Source organism: Oryzias latipes, chromosome 23 (genome assembly GCF_002234675.1).
Source record: "Oryzias latipes chromosome 23, ASM223467v1".
NCBI lineage: Eukaryota > Metazoa > Chordata > Actinopteri > Beloniformes > Adrianichthyidae > Oryzias > Oryzias latipes.
This window is the reverse complement of record NC_019881.2, coordinates 12483617-12506615: the sequence shown is the minus strand read 5'-3', so window position 1 is coordinate 12506615 and position 22999 is coordinate 12483617. Positions and strand designations below refer to the sequence as shown.

Below are 22999 nucleotides of genomic sequence, written 5' to 3'. Positions count from 1 at the left end.
TTATTCTGTTATGAGTTATTGTTTCGTGATGTCAGTTAAATTTTTTAGTGTTTTGACGAATTGTGGCATGTTATTCTGTGTTGTGTTGTGAAATCTATAGTGTTGTATTGTGATTCTACTGTAGGGTGGCCCAGAGGTGCAAGACACATTTACATTTAAGATACAACAACAACAAATCCCAGAACAAATGAACAAATACAGAAACACAACAGCAAATCCGGGTGCAAACTACCAATACCAAATCATAAAAAACAATCCTGTTACAAATGACCAAATCCAGAAACACAACAATAAAAGCAGAGACACGGCTTCTAACAGAAAGGGATGTCATATAAAACCATTTGTGTTTGATTTTTAAAGTTATTTATTACTGTTTTATATATGAGGACATTATAAATACATAAAACAAACCAAAAGCAATTTTTTATTGTGTTACTACGATAAAATAAAAATAAGAAAACACTGTTTAGAAAGGTAAAGTTTTTGCGTCACTTCTGGTATTAAAGGAATTCCCTTTCCATTAGCAGCTGCTCGCTTTTGTTCATTTTTTCTTCTTCTGCTGTCGTGTTTTGGAAGCTTAATGGAAAGGGAATCCCCTTAATACCCAAAGTGATGCAAAAACTTTACCTTAATAAACAATGTTGTCATTTTTATTGTAGTAAACAATTTTAAAAATGCTTTTGGATTGTCTCATGTATCTCAAATGTCCATATAAAAACAGTAATAAATAAATGTAAAAAAAACACACAAGTAGTTTTATATAACGTCACTTCTGGGATTCAGGACGTTCCCTTTCCGTTAAAAGCCGTGTCTCCGCTTTCATTCGTTCTGTTTCTGGATTTGTGTATTTGTACTGGGATTTGTTGTTGTTTTATCTTAAATGTACACATTTCCTGCACCTCTCAGCCACCGTACTTTTGGGCCACCGTACGTATGTGTTTCAAAAATGCACAGCAAAGAGCTTTACTTCTTATTCTGCTTGTTTAGTGATGGGACTGTTCTAACTTTATAAAATCTCAGAGTGAAGCAACATCCACACAGGTGAGAATTCTCACTCCTGACCGTTTGCTTTGAAAATATTTTTACTTTGGGTTCTGTTTGCAGTTTCAGGCCGGGACTGATTTGACAGATTTTGCCATTTTTCCCTGCAGACAGCCTGTTGCCATGTGTAAGGATAGCTGTGACTGAGGCTCAATGGGGCTTTGTTTTCGTTTAGAGTAAGGCTTTGGTAACTCAGGGCTGCTCATTCCTGGTCCTGGAGATCTACCACCCTGACTTTTTTCCAGATCTCCAAGTCCTGCTAGCTGCTGATTGGCTTAATCAGACGTCTCCACATTCTGGTTGAATGAACACATCTGGTCCAGGTAACCAGCAGGAAGCAGTGCAGAGAGAGCTGGAAAACAGGCAGGTTGGGAGATCTGGAGGAGCAGGAATGAGCAGCCCTGCATTAGTAATGTCCCAAGTCATTGTTCTTTCTTTGTGTGAATTGCTCTTAGTCTGGCCCATCCCTTAACATCAATAGGCCCAGGCTGGGGCTATCAAATGGGGATTTTCTTGGGCACGCAAACCCATCCACCGTGATAAGGTGGCATTCAAGGAGGGGGAATTTTTGTCCTCATTTTTGCCGTCATCGTCATTTTTGCGATTACAGTTTCGACATTTTTTTCGGTGATTTTGTGCATGTGTGTATTTTTGTTGCGTTACACAATTGTCATGTTGTTTTGTGCTTTGGGCGACTTTTGACCTGATTTTTTGGCGTTTTGACGCTTTTTTTTTGAAACCTTTAACCTTTTTGATTGTTTCACCCTCGTTGCAGTTACAATATCTTTTTTCTTTTTTAATTTTTTAAAATATATTTCTTGCTTTGAAATTTTACTTTAAAGATGTAGGAGATTTAGAATTTGGGGGATTTATTTTGGACAGAAGGAGAAACCAGAGCACCTGGAGAAAACCCTGTTTAGACTCAAATGTCAGGCATTGGGGGGGGGGGGGGGGGGGACTTTCCACAACACAATTGCCTGACCTCGAGAAAAAGAGAACTGTACTGTTACTAACTTAATAATTTTTTTTAATCAAACAAAAGAAAAACTAAAATAATAATGAAGTTAAGGAAGCATGGCTTAGAAGCTTAGATTTAAAAGGGTTGTTTTGGAAAGTTACCTTTAATGCAATGCTAATTTTTTTATTTTATTTTATTTATTTATTTATTTTAAGTATTAGGGGACTAGGGTTTTGGGGGGGGGGGGGGGGGGGGGGGGGGGGGGGGGGGGTTTGACAGAGGGAGAAACCAGGGCACCCGGAGAAAACCCTGTTTAGACTTGAATGTCAGGCATTAAGGGGGGAGGGGTGTTACTTTCCACACAATTGCCTGACATCAAGAAAAATAGAACTGTACTGTCACTAATATAATAATTTTTTTATAATAATTTTTTTAAACAAACAAAATGAAAAACTAAAACAAAACTGTTAAAGTTAACCTAGCTTAAACTTAAAAGGGCTGTTGTGGAAAGTTACCTTTATTGCAATAGAATAAAAAAAGAGAATAGAAAATAAATATTTACAAATTACACATTTAGAATAGAAAAAGCCACCCTAGTTCCTACCAGTAAAATACTAACTAAATGTTTAACCCTTTAACACTGGAGCTTTTCCTACAGTTTGCTCTACTTAGAACATCATAACTCCATCTAAGCTGCTAAAGGGCTAAAGACTAAATGGGGAGGGGATTGTGGGGGGACTTTGTGTCTGTGTGGGTTGTGGGGGGGCTTGGTGTGTGTGCGTGGGGGGCGGAGGTGTTACAGGAAGAAGGCTTTCTATCCGGAGCTGTGGTCGGGGACCTTTTAAACAGGTTCAGGAACCTCTGACCAAGACTTTTCTTTGAAGTCTTCTTTTTCAGCTCGTCCACCTGCTGCTGCAGTTGATGGATTTGGACCTGGAAGTCCTCTTGAGTCTTTCTGATGGTTTTCTTTTTCGTCTTCACAACTTTCTTGAGGTGAGCGACTTGTTGTGAAAGGCTGGACTTTTCTTCTTCCAGCTGCTGCTGCTGGCCTTCAAGTTCTCTCTGGACTTGGGCCAAAGCAGCTCTTAGTTTGGTGGACTCCTTTACCTCCAGGTCAAAGCTGAGTTTGGCTTGATTTGTTCGGATCCTCTCTTGCTTCAGCTCTTCTCCCATTTGCTGTAGTTTCAAACCAAGGTCCAACTTGTTCTTGTGATGGGCCTGTTTTGCCATCTGAAGCCGTTGGTCTTCTTGCTGCAGCTTTTCCTTCAAGGTGTCTTCAGATTTGCTGATGATGGCGTCTTTTTCTCTGATGGTTTCTTTTAATTTATGCATGGCCTTCTCATTATTGGAGAGCTGTTCCAAAAAGGTCTTTTCAGTTTGGTAACATGCTGCCTTGAGCTCCTTACAATTTCTTCTTAATTCAGCCAATTCTTTCACAAGGGATTCTTTTTCTCTCTTCCATCCTTCTCTTTCTTTATCCAGCTTACCTTTCTCTCTTTCAAAGTTTCTGGTAAGCTCCAAACCTTCCTCCCGTATCTGCCTTTTTAGGAACTCATTCTGTTTTTGGAGCCGGAAGACCTTTTTCTTGGAGAACTCTTCACAATCCATCATCTCGGTCTGCATTTCATTCATATTGGACATGACCTCTTTGATTTCTGCAATGTAACAGGACTCTTCTTCTTTCCAATGTTGTCTTTCTCGGCTCATCTGTTCTTCAAGCTGAGCAGCTTTCTGAGCAGCTTCCCGCAGCATGTCATCTTTCTTCCGTTGATCCATTTTTAGGTGTTCAATCTGACCCTGTAGTTCTGCCATCCTTGTCCTGGAGGCCTTATCCTCCTCACAAGGTTTTCTTAATTCAGCCATTTTCCTCTGCCAGTCTTCTCTTTCTTTAGCCAGCTGATTCTGTGCTTCTGTTAATGCCAGCTGATGGTCATTTAGAAGACGCTCTTGCTGCATTTTTAGGTCGTCCGTCAGACGGAGTAGTTGGACGATCCTTTTCTTTTGCTTGGAGGCTTTTTTAGAATCGGTCTCCTTCTGAGCCGTCTTTAGCTGAGCGATTTCTTGCATGAAAGAGGACTTTTCTACCTCCCATTGCTGCCTTTCTTTTGTCAGGTGGCTCAAAGAGGTTTCCACTTTTGCTAAAAGTTCTTTCTTGTGGCCCATCTCTGCTTTACGGTGATCAGCTTTCAGAGCAGAGTCCGTCAGCTTCTGATCTTCCTGCCGGAGAAGCTCCTTCAGACGCTTTACTTCCCCTTTCAGAGCAGCGTTCTCTACTTGAAGTGCTCCTGCGTTCTCCACTGAGGTTGACTCAGATGTTGAATTCGGCTTATCCAGTTTTTGACGGCAGATTGTGGGCTTGGGTTTTTCCCAATCCTGCTGTCTTTTTGGTTGCGGAGGTTCTGGCACGTCAGGAAAATCCTCATGATCGTCAGAAAGGGGGGAGTAATCACACTCTCCGTCAATGTCACACCAGTCCACAAAAGTGTCTCGTTTTTTAGGACGAGTAGGCTGAAACATCAACTCAGAAGTGGCCTTGTTCTCCACAACAGATTCCAAATTGCTGAGTTTTAAATTCTTTAGGGTTTTTCGGACAGCACGGCTTGTTGATGGTTCCATGGTACTATTAATTGAGGTTTCTAATCACAGTTTGACAAGAAAGGTTCTTTGTAACCGAAGACTCTTCTTTAACTTGTTCTTTGGTTCTTTGCAATACATGAAAACCTGGGCACAAAAATTGATCAGAATCTTAAGTTTTAAGGTGTATTTATAAACTTTTAACAAAACTTCATTACAGATGATGTTACATCATATGACATCATATGAAATCAAATCATGACATGAAGTCATGATTTGATTTTATATGACATCATATGAAATCATATCATGACATGAAGTCATGATTTGATTTTATATGACGTCAAACCATGACATCAGTGAAGTCATCAGATGATGTCACTGGTGGTGCAATATGTAGTGAAATGATGCAATCACCTTTAAATTTCGGAAAGGGTCGTTTTCTGTGTGTTTTTTATTCTTTTTACTCCAAATTCTTGTTATGTTCACAAATGTTTGAATCTATTTTAGTCTAGTTTTTCACTGATTTGCACATTTACATTTTAAGCAGGGTGTTTCATTTTTTTCTGTAGCCCCTCTCTTGAGTTTTCTATCGGGATTGCTTCAGTGTCAGATGTAAAATATTCAGTCTGTATAAAATTGATTAAACCTTTTTTCAAGTGAAATGCATTTTATTTGAGATCATTTGGCTTCTGTGAATGAATGTGTAATAGTAAGTGATTAGGCTACAATGCTGGTTGAGGCTTTTTTCCAACTGAGAAAAAAGCAAAACAAACACAAAGCTGTTATTTTGCTTTTGACTGCATAAGAGAAATGGACTGATTGAGTGTGATGTCTTACCTACGACTACCTTTTGAGGTGAGGGCCACTGGGCACCACATGCTTTTATTTAGGCATCTGTTGGCCAGTTTATGACTTAAATAACTTACAATAAAGAAATAATATTGTGAAAAAATAAGGTATAGTATGAACATGGTAAAAAAGCAATCAGAGCAAAATTGGTTTTGCCAACAAATGTGATGACTGAATAATAGCTGTTTATTTTCTCAATAGAAGTCTATGGGATTTTGGCTTCTTGAAGCCAGCAGGTACTTCCTGTTTGGAACGCCAGAAGGGAGGAGTCACTCAGTCCAGTTCTCACACAGTCATAGTTTGGAGCTACATTGGTGCTGATCCAGCACGGGTGGAGTTACAATAATCTACTGTATGTGAAAAGTCATAACAGCATATTCAGAAACTTTAACCTCTGTAGACTGGTAAAAACCGACAAATTCATTCAACTTTTGATTCCTGCAGGCTGTGTCTACTCGTATGTGCGGTGGTAGCATAGCTTTCCACACAATTGCCTGACATCGAGAAAAATAGAACTGCACTGTCACTAATATAATATTTTTTATAGTAATTATTTTAAACAAACAAAATGAAAAACTAAAATAAAAACTAAAACAAAACTGTTAAAGTTAACCTAGCTTAAACTTAAAAGGGCTGTTGTGGAAAGTTACCTTTATTGCAATAGAATAAAAAAAGAGAATAGAAAATAAATATTTACAAATTACACATTTAGAATAGAAAAAGCCACCCTAGTTCCTACCAGTAAAATACTAACTAAATGTTTAACCCTTTAACACTGGAGCTTTTCCTACAGTTTGCTCTACTTAGAACATCATAACTCCATCTAAGCTGCTAAAGGGCTAAAGACTAAATGGGGAGGGGATTGTGGGGGGACTTTGTGTCTGTGTGGGTTGTGGGGGGGCTTGGTGTGTGTGCGTGGGGGGGCGGAGGTGTTACAGGAAGAAGGCTTTCTATCCGGAGCTGTGGTCGGGGACCTTTTAAACAGGTTCAGGAACCTCTGACCAAGACTTTTCTTTGAAGTCTTCTTTTTCAGCTCGTCCACCTGCTGCTGCAGTTGATGGATTTGGACCTGGAAGTCCTCTTGAGTCTTTCTGATGGTTTTCTTTTTCGTCTTCACAACTTTCTTGAGGTGAGCGACTTGTTGTGAAAGGCTGGACTTTTCTTCTTCCAGCTGCTGCTGCTGGCCTTCAAGTTCTCTCTGGACTTGGGCCAAAGCAGCTCTTAGTTTGGTGGACTCCTTTACCTCCAGGTCAAAGCTGAGTTTGGCTTGATTTGTTCGGATCCTCTCTTGCTTCAGCTCTTCTCCCATTTGCTGTAGTTTCAAACCAAGGTCCAACTTGTTCTTGTGATGGGCCTGTTTTGCCATCTGAAGCCGTTGGTCTTCTTGCTGCAGCTTTTCCTTCAAGGTGTCTTCAGATTTGCTGATGATGGCGTCTTTTTCTCTGATGGTTTCTTTTAATTTATGCATGGCCTTCTCATTATTGGAGAGCTGTTCCAAAAAGGTCTTTTCAGTTTGGTAACATGCTGCCTTGAGCTCCTTACAATTTCTTCTTAATTCAGCCAATTCTTTCACAAGGGATTCTTTTTCTCTCTTCCATCCTTCTCTTTCTTTATCCAGCTTACCTTTCTCTCTTTCAAAGTTTCTGGTAAGCTCCAAACCTTCCTCCCGTATCTGCCTTTTTAGGAACTCATTCTGTTTTTGGAGCCGGAAGACCTTTTTCTTGGAGAACTCTTCACAATCCATCATCTCGGTCTGCATTTCATTCATATTGGACATGACCTCTTTGATTTCTGCAATGTAACAGGACTCTTCTTCTTTCCAATGTTGTCTTTCTCGGCTCATCTGTTCTTCAAGCTGAGCAGCTTTCTGAGCAGCTTCCCGCAGCATGTCATCTTTCTTCCGTTGATCCATTTTTAGGTGTTCAATCTGACCCTGTAGTTCTGCCATCCTTGTCCTGGAGGCCTTATCCTCCTCACAAGGTTTTCTTAATTCAGCCATTTTCCTCTGCCAGTCTTCTCTTTCTTTAGCCAGCTGATTCTGTGCTTCTGTTAATGCCAGCTGATGGTCATTTAGAAGACGCTCTTGCTGCATTTTTAGGTCGTCCGTCAGACGGAGTAGTTGGACGATCCTTTTCTTTTGCTTGGAGGCTTTTTTAGAATCGGTCTCCTTCTGAGCCGTCTTTAGCTGAGCGATTTCTTGCATGAAAGAGGACTTTTCTACCTCCCATTGCTGCCTTTCTTTTGTCAGGTGGCTCAAAGAGGTTTCCACTTTTGCTAAAAGTTCTTTCTTGTGGCCCATCTCTGCTTTACGGTGATCAGCTTTCAGAGCAGAGTCCGTCAGCTTCTGATCTTCCTGCCGGAGAAGCTCCTTCAGACGCTTTACTTCCCCTTTCAGAGCAGCGTTCTCTACTTGAAGTGCTCCTGCGTTCTCCACTGAGGTTGACTCAGATGTTGAATTCGGCTTATCCAGTTTTTGACGGCAGATTGTGGGCTTGGGTTTTTCCCAATCCTGCTGTCTTTTTGGTTGCAGAGGTTCTGGCACGTCAGGAAAATCCTCATGATCGTCAGAAAGGGGGGAGTAATCACACTCTCCGTCAATGTCACACCAGTCCACAAAAGTGTCTCGTTTTTTAGGACGAGTAGGCTGAAACATCAACTCAGAAGTGGCCTTGTTCTCCACAACAGATTCCAAATTGCTGAGTTTTAAATTCTTTAGGGTTTTTCGGACAGCACGGCTTGTTGATGGTTCCATGGTACTATTAATTGAGGTTTCTAATCACAGTTTGACAAGAAAGGTTCTTTGTAACCGAAGACTCTTCTTTAACTTGGTCTTTGGTTCTTTGCAATACACGAAAACCTGGGCACAAAAATTGATCAGAATCTTAAGTTTTAAGGTGTATTTATAAACTTTTAACAAAACTTCATTACAGATGATGTTACATCATATGACATCATATGAAATCAAATCATGACATGAAGTCATGATATGATTTCATATGACATCATATGAAATCATATCATGACATGAAGTCATGATTTGATTTTATATGACGTCAAACCATGACATCAGTGAAGTCATCAGATGATGTCACTGGTGGTGCAATATGTAGTGAAATGATGCAATCACCTTTAAATTTCGGAAAGGGTCGTTTTCTGTGTGTTTTTTATTCTTTTTACTCCAAATTCTTGTTATGTTCACAAATGTTTGAATCTATTTTAGTCTAGTTTTTCACTGATTTGCACATTTACATTTTAAGCAGGGTGTTTCATTTTTTTCTGTAGCCCCTCTCTTGAGTTTTCTATCGGGATTGCTTCAGTGTCAGATGTAAAATATTCAGTCTGTATAAAATTGATTAAACCTTTTTTCAAGTGAAATGCATTTTATTTGAGATCATTTGGCTTCTGTGAATGAATGTGTAATAGTAAGTGATTAGGCTACAATGCTGGTTGAGGCTTTTTTCCAACTGAGAAAAAAGCAAAACAAACACAAAGCTGTTATTTTGCTTTTGACTGCATAAGAGAAATGGACTGATTGAGTGTGATGGCTTACCTACGACTACCTTTTGAGGTGAGGGCCACTGGGCACCACATGCTTTTATTTAGGCATCTGTTGGCCAGTTTATGACTTAAATAACTTACAATAAAGAAATAATATTGTGAAAAAATAAGGTATAGTATGAACATGGTAAAAAAGCAATCAGAGCAAAATTGGTTTTGCCAACAAATGTGATGACTGAATAATAGCTGTTTATTTTCTCAATAGAAGTCTATGGGATTTTGGCTTCTTGAAGCCAGCAGGTACTTCCTGTTTGGAACGCCAGAAGGGAGGAGTCACTCAGTCCAGTTCTCACACAGTCATAGTTTGGAGCTACATTGGTGCTGATCCAGCACGGGTGGAGTTACAATAATCTACTGTATGTGAAAAGTCATAACAGCATATTCAGAAACTTTAACCTCTGTAGACTGGTAAAAACCGACAAATTCATTCAACTTTTGATTCCTGCAGGCTGTGTCTACTCGTATGTGCGGTGGCCCAGAAGGGTAACAACACAATACTTTAGATTTCGCAACACAACACAGAATAACATACTACAATTAACTCACTACACGAAACAATGTGTTGTGATTTAAAGTGTTGTGTTGTGAGTTCAAGTGTTGTGTTGTGAGTTATTGTTTCATGTTGTGAATTAATGTTGTGAATTATTGCGTTGTGAGTATTTGTGTTGTAAGTTATTCTGTTATGAGTTATTGTTTCGTGATGTCAGTTAAATTTTTTAGTGTTTTGACGAATTGTGGCATGTTATTCTGTGTTGTGTTGTGAAATCTATAGTGTTGTATTGTGATTCTACTGTAGGGTGGCCCAGAGGTGCAAGACACATTTACATTTAAGATACAACAATAACAAATCCCAGAACAAATGAACAAATACAGAAACACAACAGCAAATCCGGGTGCAAACTACCAATACCAAATCATAAAAAACAATCCTGTTACAAATGACCAAATCCAGAAACACAACAATAAAAGCAGAGACACAGCTTCTAACAGAAAGGGATGTCATATAAAACCATTTGTGTTTGATTTTTAAAGTTATTTATTACTGTTTTATATATGAGGACATTATAAATACATAAAACAAACCAAAAGCAATTTTTTATTGTATTACTACGATAAAATAAAAATAAGAAAACACTGTTTAGAAAGGTAAAGTTTTTGCGTCACTTCTGGTATTAAAGGAATTCCCTATCCATTAGCAGCTGCTCGCTTTTGTTCATTTTTTCTTCTTCTGCTGTCGTGTTTTGGAAGCTTAATGGAAAGGGAATCCCCTTAATACCCAAAGTGATGCAAAAACTTTACCTTAATAAACAATGTTGTCATTTTTATTGTAGTAAACAATTTTAAAAATGCTTTTGGATTGTCTCATGTATCTCAAATGTCCATATAAAAACAGTAATAAATAAATGTAAAAAAAACACACAAGTAGTTTTATATAACGTCACTTCTGGGATTCAGGACGTTCCCTTTCCGTTAAAAGCCGTGTCTCCGCTTTCATTCGTTCTGTTTCTGGATTTGTGTATTTGTACTGGGATTTGTTGTTGTTTTATCTTAAATGTACACATTTCCTGCACCTCTCAGCCACCGTACGTATGTGTTTCAAAAATGCACAGCAAAGAGCTTTACTTCTTATTCTGCTTGTTTAGTGATGGGACTGTTCTAACTTTACAAAATCTCAGAGTGAAGCAACATCCACACAGGTGAGAAATCTCACTCCTGACCGTTTGCTTTGAAAATATTTTTACTTTGGGTTCTGTTTGCAGTTTCAGGCCGGGACTGATTTGACAGATTTTGCCATTTTTCCCTGCAGACAGCCTGTTGCCACCTGTAAGGATAGCTGTGACTGAGGCTCAATGGGGCTTTGTTTCGTTTAGAGTAAGGCTTTGGTAACTCAGGGCTGCTCATTCCTGGTCCTGGAGATCTACCACCCTGACTTTTTTCCAGATCTCCAAGTCCTGCTAGCTGCTGATTGGCTTAATCAGACGTCTCCACATTTTGGTTGAATGAACACATCTGGTCCAGGTAACCAGCAGGAAGCAGTGCAGGGAGAGCTGGAAAACAGGCAGGTTGGGAGATCTGGAGGAGCAGGAATGAGCAACCCTGCATTAGTAATGTCTCAAGTCATTGTTCTTTCTTTGTGTGAATTGCTCTTAGTCTGGCCCATCCCTTAACATCAATAGGCCCAGGCTGGGGCTATCAAATGGGGATTTTCTTGGGCACGCAAACCCATCCACCGTGATAAGGTGGCATTCAAGGAGGGGGAATTTTTGTCCTCATTTTTGCCGTCATCGTCATTTTTGCGATTACAGTTTCGACATTTTTTCGGTGATTTTGTGCATGTGTGTATTTTTGTTGCGTTACACAATTGTCATGTTGTTTTGTGCTTTGGGCGACTTTTGACCTGATTTTTTGGCGTCTTGACGCTTTTTTTTTGACACCTTTAACCTTTTTGAGTGTTTCACCCTCGTTGCAGTTACAATATCTTTTTTCTTTTTTAATTTTTTAAAATATATTTCTTGCTTTGAAATTTTACTTTAAAGATGTAGGAGATTTAGAATTTGCGGGATTTATTTTGGACAGAAGGAGAAACCAGAGCACCTGGAGAAAACCCTGTTTAGACTCAAATGTCAGGCATTGGGGAGGGGGGGGGGAGACTTTCCACAACACAATTGCCTGCCCTCGAGAAAAAGAGAACTGCACTGTTACTAATATAATAGTTTTTTTAATCAAACAAAAGAAGAACTAAAATAATAATGAAGTTAAGGAAGCATAGCTTAGAAGCTTAGATTTAAAAGGGTTGTTTTGGAAAGTCACCTTTAATGCAATGCTAATTTTTTTATTTTATTTTATCTATTTATTTATTTTAAGTATTAGGGGACTAGGGTTTGGGGTTTTTTTTTTGACAGAGGGAGAAACCAGGGCACCTGGAGAAAACCCTGTTTAGACTTGAGTGTCAGGCATTAAGGGGGGGGTGGGTTACTTTCCACACAATTGCCTGACATCGAGAAAAATAGAACTGCACTGTCACTAATATAATATTTTTTATAGTAATTATTTTAAACAAACAAAATGAAAAACTAAAATAAAAATTAAAACAAAACTGTTAAAGTAAACCTAGCTTAAACTTAAAAGGGCTGTTGTGGAAAGTTACCTTTATTGCAATAGAATAAAAAAAGAGAATAGAAAATAAATATTTACAAATTACACATTTAGAATAGAAAAAGCCACACTAGTTCCTACCAGTAAAATACTAACTAAATGTTTAACCCTTTAACACTGGAGCTTTTCCTACAGTTTGCTCTACTTAGAACATCATAACTCCATCTAAGCTGCTAAAGGGCTAAAGACTAAATGGGGAGGGGATTGTGGGGGGACTTTGTGTCTGTGTGGGTTGTGGGGGGGCTTGGTGTGTGTGCGTGGGGGGGCGGGGGTGTTACAGGAAGAAGGCTTTCTATCCGGAGCTGTGGTCGGGGACCTTTTAAACAGGTTCAGGAACCTCTGACCAAGACTTTTCTTTGAAGTCTTCTTTTTCAGCTCGTCCACCTGCTGCTGCAGTTGATGGATTTGGATCTGGAAGTCCTCTTGAGTCTTTCTGATGGTTTTCTTTTTCGTCTTCACAACTTTCTTGAGGTGAGCGACTTGTTGTGAAAGGCTGGACTTTTCTTCTTCCAGCTGCTGCTGCTGGCCTTCAAGTTCTCTCTGGACTTGGGCCAAAGCAGCTCTTAGTTTGGTGGACTCCTTCACCTCCAGGTCCAAGCTGAGTTTGGCTTGATTTGTTTGGATCCTCTCTTGCTTCAGCTCTTCTCCCATTTGCTGTAGTTTCAAACCACGGTCCAACTTGTTCTTGTGATGGGCCTGTTTTGCCATCTGAAGCCGTTGGTCTTCTTGCTGCAGCTTTTCCTTCAAGGTGACTTCATATTTGCTGATGATGGCGTCTTTTTCTCTGATGGTTTCTTTTAATTTATGCATGGCCTTCTCATTATTGGAGAGCTGTTCCAAAAAGGTCTTTTCAGTTTGGTAACATGCTGCCTTGAGCTCCTTACAATTTCTTCTTAATTCAGCCAATTCTTTCACAAGGGATTCTTTTTCTCTCTTCCATCCTTCTCTTTCTTTATCCAGCTTACCTTTCTCTCTTTCAAAGTTTCTGGTAAGCTCCAAACCTTCCTCCCGTATCTGCCTTTTTAGGAACTCATTCTGTTTTTGGAGCCGGAAGACCTTTTTCTTGGAGAACTCTTCACAATCCATCATCTCGGTCTGCATTTCATTCATATTGGACATGACCTCTTTGATTTCTGCAATGTAACAGGACTCTTCTTCTTTCCAATGTTGTCTTTCTCGGCTCATCTGTTCTTCAAGCTGAGCAGCTTTCTGAGCAGCTTCCCGCAGCATGTCATCTTTCTTCCGTTGATCCATTTTTAGGTGTTCAATCTGACCCTGTAGTTCTGCCATCCTTGTCCTGGAGGCCTTATCCTCCTCACAAGGTTTTCTTAATTCAGCCATTTTCCTCTGCCAGTCTTCTCTTTCTTTAGCCAGCTGATTCTGTGCTTCTGTTAATGCCAACTGATGGTCATTTAGAAGACGCTCTTGCTGCATTTTTAGGTCGTCCGTCAGACGGAGTAGTTGGACGATCCTTTTCTTTTGCTTGGAGGCTTTTTTAGAATCGGTCTCCTTCTGAGCCGTCTTTAGCTGAGCGATTTCTTGCATGAAAGAGGACTTTTCTACCTCCCATTGCTGCCTTTCTTTTGTCAGGTGGCTCAAAGAGGTTTCCACTTTTGCTAAAAGTTCTTTCTTGTGGCTCATCTCTACTTTACGGTGATCAGCTTTCAGAGCAGAGTCCGTCAGCTTCTGATCTTCCTGCCGGAGAAGCTCCTTCAGACGCTTTACTTCCCCTTTCAGAGCAGCGTTCTCTACTTGAAGTGCTCCTGCGTTCTCCACTGAGGTTGACTCAGATGTTGAAGTCGGCTTATCCAGTTTTTGACGGCAGATTGTGGGCTTGGGTTTTTCCCAATCCCGCTGTCTTTTTGGTTGCGGAGGTTCTGGCACGTCAGGAAAATCCTCATGATCGTCAGAAAGGGGGGAGTAATCACACTCTCCGTCAATGTCACACCAGTCCACAAAAGTGTCTCGTTTTTTAGGACGAGTAGGCTGAAACATCAACTCAGAAGTGGCCTTGTTCTCCACAACAGATTCCAAATTGCTGAGTTTTAAATTCTTTAGGGTTTTTCGGACAGCACGGCTTGTTGATGGTTCCATGGTACTATTAATTGAGGTTTCTAATCACAGTTTGACAAGAAAGGTTCTTTGTAACCGAAGACTCTTCTTTAACTTGGTCTTTGGTTCTTTGCAATACACGAAAACCTGGGCACAAAAATTGATCAGAATCTTAAGTTTTAAGGTGTATTTATAAACTTTTAACAAAACTTCATTACAGATGATGTTACATCATATGACATCATATGAAATCAAATCATGACATGAAGTCATGATATGATTTCATATGACATCATATGAAATCATATCATGACATGAAGTCATGATTTGATTTTATATGACGTCAAACCATGACATCAGTGAAGTCATCAGATGATGTCACTGGTGGTGTAATATGTAGTGAAATGATGCAATCACCTTTAAATTTCGGAAAGGGTCGTTTTCTGTGTTTTTTATTCTTTTTACTCCAAATTCTTGTTATGTTCACAAATGTTTGAATCTATTTTAGTCTAGTTTTTCACTGATTTGCACATTTACATTTTAAGCAGGGTGTTTCATTTTTTTCTGTAGCCCCTCTCTTGAGTTTTCTATCGGGATTGCTTCAGTGTCAGATGTAAAATATTCAGTCTGTATAAAATTGATTAAACCTTTTTTCAAGTGAAATGCATTTTATTTGAGATCATTTGGCTTCTGTGAATGAATGTGTAATAGTAAGTGATTAGGCTACAATGCTGGTTGAGGCTTTTTTCCAACTGAGAAAAAAGCAAAACAAACACAAAGCTGTTATTTTGCTTTTGACTGCATAAGAGAAATGGACTGATTGAGTGTGATGTCTTACCTACGACTACCTTTTGAGGTGAGGGCCACTGGGCACCACATGCTTTTATTTAGGCATCTGTTGGCCAGTTTATGACTTAAATAACTTACAATAAAGAAATAATATTGTGGAAAAAATAAGGTATAGTATGAACATGGTAAAAAAGCAATCAGAGCAAAATTGGTTTTGCCAACAAATGTGATGACTGAATAATAGCTGTTTATTTTCTCAATAGAAGTCTATGGGATTTTGGCTTCTTGAAGCCAGCAGGTACTTCCTGTTTGGAACGCCAGAAGGGAGGAGTCACTCAGTCCAGTTCTCACACAGTCATAGTTTGGAGCTACATTGGTGCTGATCCAGCACGGGTGGAGTTACAATAATATACTGTATGTGAAAAGTCATAACAGCATATTCAGAAACTTTAACCTCTGTAGACTGGTAAAAACCGACAAATTCATTCAACTTTTGATTCCTGCAGGCTGTGTCTACTCGTATGTGCGGTGGCCCAGAAGGGTAACAACACAATACTTTAGATTTCGCAACACAACACAGAATAACATACTACAATTAACTCACTACACGAAACAATGTGTTGTGATTTAAAGTGTTGTGTTGTGAGTTCAAGTGTTGTGTTGTGAGTTATTGTTTCATGTTGTGAATTAATGTTGTGAATTATTGCGTTGTGAGTATTTGTGTTGTAAGTTATTCTGTTATGAGTTATTGTTTCGTGATGTCAGTTAAATTTTTTAGTGTTTTGACGAATTGTGGCATGTTATTCTGTGTTGTGTTGTGAAATCTATAGTGTTGTATTGTGATTCTACTGTAGGGTGGCCCAGAGGTGCAAGACACATTTACATTTAAGATACAACAACAACAAATCCCAGAACAAATGAACAAATACAGAAACACAACAGCAAATCCGGGTGCAAACTACCAATACCAAATCATAAAAAACAATCCTGTTACAAATGACCAAATCCAGAAACACAACAATAAAAGCAGAGACACGGCTTCTAACAGAAAGTGGACCTAATATAAAACCATTTGTGTTTGATTTTTTAAAGTTTTTTAAAGTTTTATAAGTTTAAAGTTATTTATTACTGTTTTTTTTACAAATAAAACCTTGAAACTGTCCAAAAGCATTTTTTCAATACTACAATAACCTTTTTTGATAACACTGTTTAGAAAGGTAAAGTTTTTGCATCACTTTTGGTATTAAAGGTTTTCCCTTTCCTTTAACAGCTGCTCGCTTTCGTTCATTTTTTCTTCTTCTTCTGCTTTTTTGCACTTGCCAGCCAAGCTTAACGGAAAGAGAATACTTTCAAAACCAGAAGTAAACAAAAACTTTACCTAGCTAAAATGTGTTTAATTTTATACTGTAGTAATACAGTTTAAAAGCCGCCATGCAGGACCTATGTCTTAGAAAACGACACAAGTTTCTTTTTTTTTTGGGCTAAAAATTGCATCATCATAATTAAAAATACACTGGAAACGCTTATAAAATAGATCCAGCGATGATTGGAGTGGGTCTTTAAATGTTTGTATGTTCTTACGAATGATTCTAACATGGAAGTAAAGGAAAAAGATTTCAAAAAACGAAATTTATTTGAAGCAATTCTGCATTCACTGATGATTTTTCCATCATCCCCGTAGGTTTGACCAGCCTCCTGTGTCCCTTCTCTCCAACCCCCTGGCTGCCTCTTCCTCTAGCCCTCATCATGCGCTTCATCATCTCCCTCCTGCTCCTGCTGCTCATCTGCTCTGCTGAAGCCCGGAAAGGCCCCCGGTCCAAGGATGGGGAGAGGGGCCCAGCGGGCAAACTGAAGGGGATAGTGCGTGGCAGGGGCAGAGCCGGTGTCATGAGGCGTCAAACTCAGGAGTGTACGGAATACACGGAGGCCGGAGAGAAGTACCTGGACTGCCAGGGCAGGCAGCTGACCTCTGTGATGCAGAATTGGCCCAGAGATATTCAACACCTCATCCTCTCTAGAAACAAGTTTAAGGTATTTGCTGCAAGAGAAGGGAAGCTGGAACATTTTTATTTTTTGGCAATCCTGGAATCCACTTTAAAAGCTGCAGAAATGTTATAATCAAATATTTAAAGACAAACATTAAGCTGAGCATCTAACTTTTGTCTTTCACTTAAACCCCTGAGCACTAGTTGGCAGCTCATCAGGCGTTTTTCAACAACTCTGCACCAAAACAACCAGAAGATCTTGCGAGAATCACCTTGCGGTAGTTATACACTTATTAGACTTGCAGTTGTTATTTTACAATTCAATGGCGTCTGTGCAGTCTTACCAGAAATAGAGAGATTGGCATGTTGCAGATTGTTTGTTGTTGATTGTTTTTTGGTCGTTTATTCCAGCATCCATTTGCTAAATTTATAAAATACATTTCAGCAGAGTTGGAAACCCCTTCATTTGTCTTAATCCTACTTAAAAAACTTCTTTGGTCAGGGTACTTTAAGCTTTGTTTTTTTTATGCTAAAATATATTTTCTTGTGGAAACAAAAACAGAGTTTTTAAAACAACTTTTCATAATTTACCTAAAGCAATCAGAATTTCCGTGGGTAAAAGCAACTCGTCTGTGGGATAAAGTTGCAGTGTCAGTCTAATAATAGGATTCCTTAATAAGCTGGTTATAGAACATTAACAAGCCTTAGTAATCTGTTCATAAGCCTTAATAGGATACTTAATAAAAATGTTGGCATTTGTAGTAGTTTTACTAATGCCTTAAGCTGCGTTCACTTCAAATGTGATTGGCCTGTCAAATTCCTGTTGGCTGTCTCTATTGGGCCGCGCGGCGAAGTCACTGCTGTTTAAAAAAACCTGCTCCCCCAGATGTGTGTGGGAGGAGCTACTGCTAGATGTCTTTAGCCCTGATCACATGGAGCGGTGTCTGTGTATATCTCATTTACGATGCGTGGAAAACACGAAGGATGCTACTAAAGCGTCAGTAAATGCGTCTCCATGTCTAGGTTCATGACATCATTCAGAGACTCTCCCAGTACGCTGAACTTGAATGACAGCCGCTGTCTGCGGCGTCTTTGTGTCTCGCATGAGTCCGTGGAGGGAAAAAATGAAATTAAGAATAAAATTAAAAAATCTTTTTACTGTAAGAATAAGAAAAATATCATATATGTAAAGGACAAAAACCACTTCATTCTCACCCTTTTGGGATTAGAACTGCACTCGCTGATCGTGTCACTGAAAACGTCACGTGTCCAAAGCCGAGTCCCTGTTTGGTTCATGCGATACATCGTCTTCGCCAAAGTTTAGATTCTTCAATTCTGGAATTCCGAGTAAGCGCCCAAATCGCACTGCAGGAACTCAGATCACGTCTACTCTGTACATCAATTAAACATTCAAACTGGCCGCCTCTGCTGCACGAATCGCTTTTCGGCCCAAACACAGCTTCATCAGGATTAACTTATAAAGACAACCATTGGTAAAGCCATTATTGAACATTTATTAAACATTTCTTTAGCATTTGTAAAGACTTCATGAGCCAATTATGGGACATTTATGGATGTCTTATAGATATTAATCAGCTCCTTACAAATACGTTTATTAGCAAATTTAGATGTTTTACAAATATCTTATGTATTATTAATAAGCAACTGAGGGCTTTAGAAACAAATTGCTTCTTACTTATAACTAGGATTACTTTTTGAAGCTTTACCAATTTTAACCATAGCAAAGATGTATTAGTATTCAGAAAATGTTTTTTTGAATTAATGTTCCTTCAAAAATTGTGATATACTGCCTGTGCCGCAGCATTGGGATATATTGTGTCGTCATGTGTATTGTGGTTCCTATCTATATCTGTATTTCCTAGACTCTTGTCAATACGCAGCCCTAGATTTTAGAGTTACTTCTTGTACTTGAATGAATGCAAGAAGCTCCTTGTTTTTGTATGTGTACGTCTGTTTAGGTTGTAAATCTCTTTCTAACTGGTTTATAATGAAATGCACTTGAAAAGTTTTTTGTGAACTCTTCCTTGACCAATGAAATGTCAGTCTGTCTGAAGACTTTCACAAACTTCCGCTGACACTTAGCTCCACCACATCACAAATATGATCGACTATCGTCCGCCCAGACAAATCTGTTTGCAAAAACGGAGAAGGAACATTTCCTGAGGATGTTTACTGCAGTTTTGCGGCCGCTAATGAGACCCCAATTATCTCCGAGTGAATGTAAACCTGGCCTCTTTTTGATGCTCAGGAGGCCGGATCAGACGCAGTCATTGCGGGTTTGGGCTGCCCTGCAACACGCGTGTGCTACAGGTGCTGAATGAGTCCAAACGAAATACTTTCCCAGTAAAATATTAGATAAAGAAGATTACTTATGGATCAATCGAAGTAAAGAAATGACAGTTTTACTTTTTGATGATTGTGCACGAGATCATATGAAAGGGGCAGTCTGAGCTTTAAAGGCACATAACTTTGTAAACTTTAATTTTTAAAGTTACTGTATCTTATAGTTCACATTGGTTATATTATCTTCTTTGTAGTATGGATTTACTACCTTAAAAATAGACTAGTAAACACCTTTAATTAGAATTCAATGAGCTCAAGAAAGCAGGACTGCACAATATGTTGGTTTTTCATACATGAATACACAATTTTTAAATACCATACACAAATTTGGAACCATCCACCTGATCAGATTGTTTCTTCCACTTTTCCATCTCTTTAAAAAACTCTTCCACTCCATGACACATGGAGCTTCCACTCCATGACACATGGAGTGGAAGCATGGGTTCTAACAACAGAGATGATGACCAGAAATGATTTTGGAAAAATAGCACAGAGAAATGTACCACCAGATAACTTTCAATTCAGCTGTGTTACCTCATACAAGTCTTGTAGGTGATTCTGTTAAACCAATTGTCGATGCTTCTCCCACCAGGTTTTGAGGGACAACATGTTTGCCCAGTTCAAGAAGCTGAAGAGCTTGGATCTCCAGCAAAACGCCATCTTTATGGTTGAGGATCACGCCTTCAGCGGCCTCTCCAAGCTCACAACCCTGCTCCTCCAGCATAACAATCTGAAATCTGTCTCTGAGGAGGTCCTGGTCCCCATGCCACACCTCATCTACCTCCGTATCTATGACAACCCCTGGAGCTGCCAGTGTCCTCTGGACGGTCTGGTCAGGTTCCTGCAGGTGCCTAGCAACCGCAATCTGGGAAACTACGCCAAGTGTGCAGAGCCGGCTTCTCTGAAAGGCGAGAAGTTGAAAACGCTTAAGGCGGATGTGCTGTGTGATGAGGGCACTAAAGCTGTGGATGAAGAGGATCCACCAGCGACGCTCCCATCAATAAAAAAGAACCCGGAGGCCATGTCTTTATGCAGAGTGCAGTACTTTCCGCAGCCTCGGATGGATTGCAGCAACAAAAGTGAGTTACCAAATGTTCTAATTTGAATAAAATCCCCAAGCTATCAGCAGTCAGGACTCTGATGGAGTTTTTTTTTGCCACTTTTCTTTCATAGTTTCAGACATTTTTGTCATCTTTTGAGTTTGTAACCGTCCTAACATATTTTACACATCACACATATGATCTTTTTCAAACTGTATTTTTTCATCTGCTCCTGATTCACTGCGATTTGAAGAAATAAATACTCAGAACTGACATTTTAAGCATAATTTGTTATTTATTTATGTCCTCAATCACAAGAAAACACCAAAAACACAGTTTTTATTGGAGTGGGTCTTTAATCTGACTATCTTCTACCATCGCTACCCATTACAAGGCGCATTGCAGTCCACAGCACAGTGCCTCGTGCTTCCAGAGAAGCTTGGACGCCAAAGTTTAAAAATGGCTGTGTAATGTTTTGGTTGCAGCCAGACAGTGAGCAGAATGTTGTTTGTTTTGTTTGAATTTGCTTCAAGAGTCTCAGTGGAACGGAAAGAGCTGCTTATGCTCTGAAGGTTTAAACTAAAGTCCGGTCTTGCAGCAGCTTTTGGAGGAAAAGTTCAGCCTAATTACTCCATATTTGTTTTTATTTCTTATCAAAAGTGTATCTCAAAATTTTATACTGCAAAATTTGATTAAATCAGTTTGATTTGGCTTTGGTTTGTATGTTTGGGCAAAGCTGCTTTATTTAAAAAAGGTTTTGTAATAAACTTTTGAATGATTTAAAGGCCTACATGGATTTAGAAGGGGAAAAAAGCTCCATTTTAGATTTTAAAGTAGCTTTTTGTTACTTTTTTATGATCCTACAGCTTCTATATCTGGTCTTTTGATTGACCCTATTTAACCATTTGTTTCATTTTGGATACACGTATTTCTGAAATCCCCTATCTCACTTGCGTGATGCAAACTTTCCTTAAAACCCATTGTGTATATCTTAGTCAATGTTTTCTTCCCTGAAGTTCATCATCGTCCCACATAGGGCAGGGATATTGCAGCTCATTTAAAATGCAAAATTTGTTGATAATTAATTAGTTATAAGGCAGTTACACCATGTTAAAAATGTCTGGATCAAATGTGAGACAGTGGGTAAGTAAGGCACTTTTTCCTTAACACTCATGTCAATATTTGTGAGCAAAAACTTACCATATCATCCAATGCAGCATATTTGATACAATCTATATTTCATTAAAGGGTTTAAAAAACATTTAATTTAAATAAATTAACATTTTGGTCATTTGTTGAAGTGGACGCTCCATTCTTACATCACTACCAAATGACAGTCCCTGATTGGTCAACGTTCAAACTGGTTTAACTTTCAATGTGTGTTCTTTTTTCAGACCAAAAACGGTCAGAAAAATGTGTTTAGCTATACGGGAACACAACAGTTTTGAATGCGGAATCCTGAAATGTGCGTTCACAACGACTTTTCATTGCCAGTCGTCGCTTGAATGCTTGTTTCGGAGGGCGGTGTGAACGTAGCGTCACAGAGTTAACAGAAAATTCAATTCCTATCACTTTTTTTGATAAAAATGTCATTTAGAATCAGAACACATTGGCTCCTTTTTGTGGTTCTCCCATAAAGCTATGATCACTTAAAGAATGTCACTATGATTAAAGATTCATCCCAGAACAGAGAGTAACTTCTTCATTGAGTTACAAGTCACAACTGCACAATGCAGCTCCTGTGTTTGAGCTTTAGGAACGTGTTTTTCCACTTATTTTTTCCCCTGCAAAGAAGCGTTTGAATCATGTCTTTATCTTAACCACTGTAAGGCCCCTCTGTTTTTTATAATCCCCTTTTATTTCTTTCCATCTATAAATAATGCACCAATGCTGGTCTGTGTCCTGCAGCGACTATGCATGCTTTCCGCATCTTTTGCGCCGTGCAGAACCTTTTCTTTGGTTTTTGCAGTTTTGTTGTTGTGTCAATAGTGTTAGCGCTGTGAAATTTTGATCACAGGTAGATTATTTTGCTATCCCTGTGCATCTTCTCAGGTTGCATCTGGTCTGCCTTGCAGAGTAAACACTTCCAGATGTGAACGGATGACTTTGGCGGGCTGTGATATGACACAGTCTTGAAAATCTTTGGGTTGAAATGAGGTAATGCAAAACAAAACAAAAAAAGCCAGGGGGCTCATTTCTGGGCACGTTTCACCAGAGAAAACATGATATTATCAATACCTCTTAGCTTTTAAGATCTTTTCCAAGAGAATGTCAAAACCTGTTGTTGTAGCTGGATGGGTTCACAGTCAAATTTTTTTTTAAAGTTTATTCATTCTAATCAGTTCTGCATTGGATTCTGTTCAGAAAATAGGAAAGTAGAAAAAGCTGGAGAATCCGACATTTTTTTAAATTTTCTTTTCTCTCTTTTTTTAAGTTGGTAGAAATGACTTTCATTGTTATTTTTCTTTTTTCGTCTGTGTAATTATTTCTGAGTGAGTAGCCTGTGTGCATTCAGACTGCTCTTATACTCACCAGGGTTCACTTGCAAAAGATTTTTAGCCTTAACAGGAGGTCTTTTTTTTCCTACCAAAATGGAAGTGTCTTTTAACATTTCCAACCTAAAGCTTACA

General features: G+C 39.0%; 1 protein-coding gene across 2 annotated transcripts in view; it reads left to right on the top strand.

The window, feature by feature from the left end:
- The window catches only part of LOC101159060 (leucine-rich repeat-containing protein 17), a 122600-nt gene that overhangs the window by 87899 nt on the left and 11702 nt on the right, over nucleotides 1-22999 (top strand). Inside the window, exons 1-3 of one of the 2 annotated variants that reach the window (XM_023952283.1) lie at nucleotides 12590-12610; nucleotides 16662-17011; nucleotides 19922-20408. In XM_023952283.1, coding sequence (XP_023808051.1) covers nucleotides 16727-17011; nucleotides 19922-20408 — 772 coding nt within the window. In that variant the 5' untranslated portion in view covers nucleotides 12590-12610; nucleotides 16662-16726. Of the gene's footprint in view, nucleotides 1-12589; nucleotides 12611-16661; nucleotides 17012-19921; nucleotides 20409-22999 lie in introns of those variants that run through there. The other variant, XM_004083013.4, reaches the window with a different exon arrangement.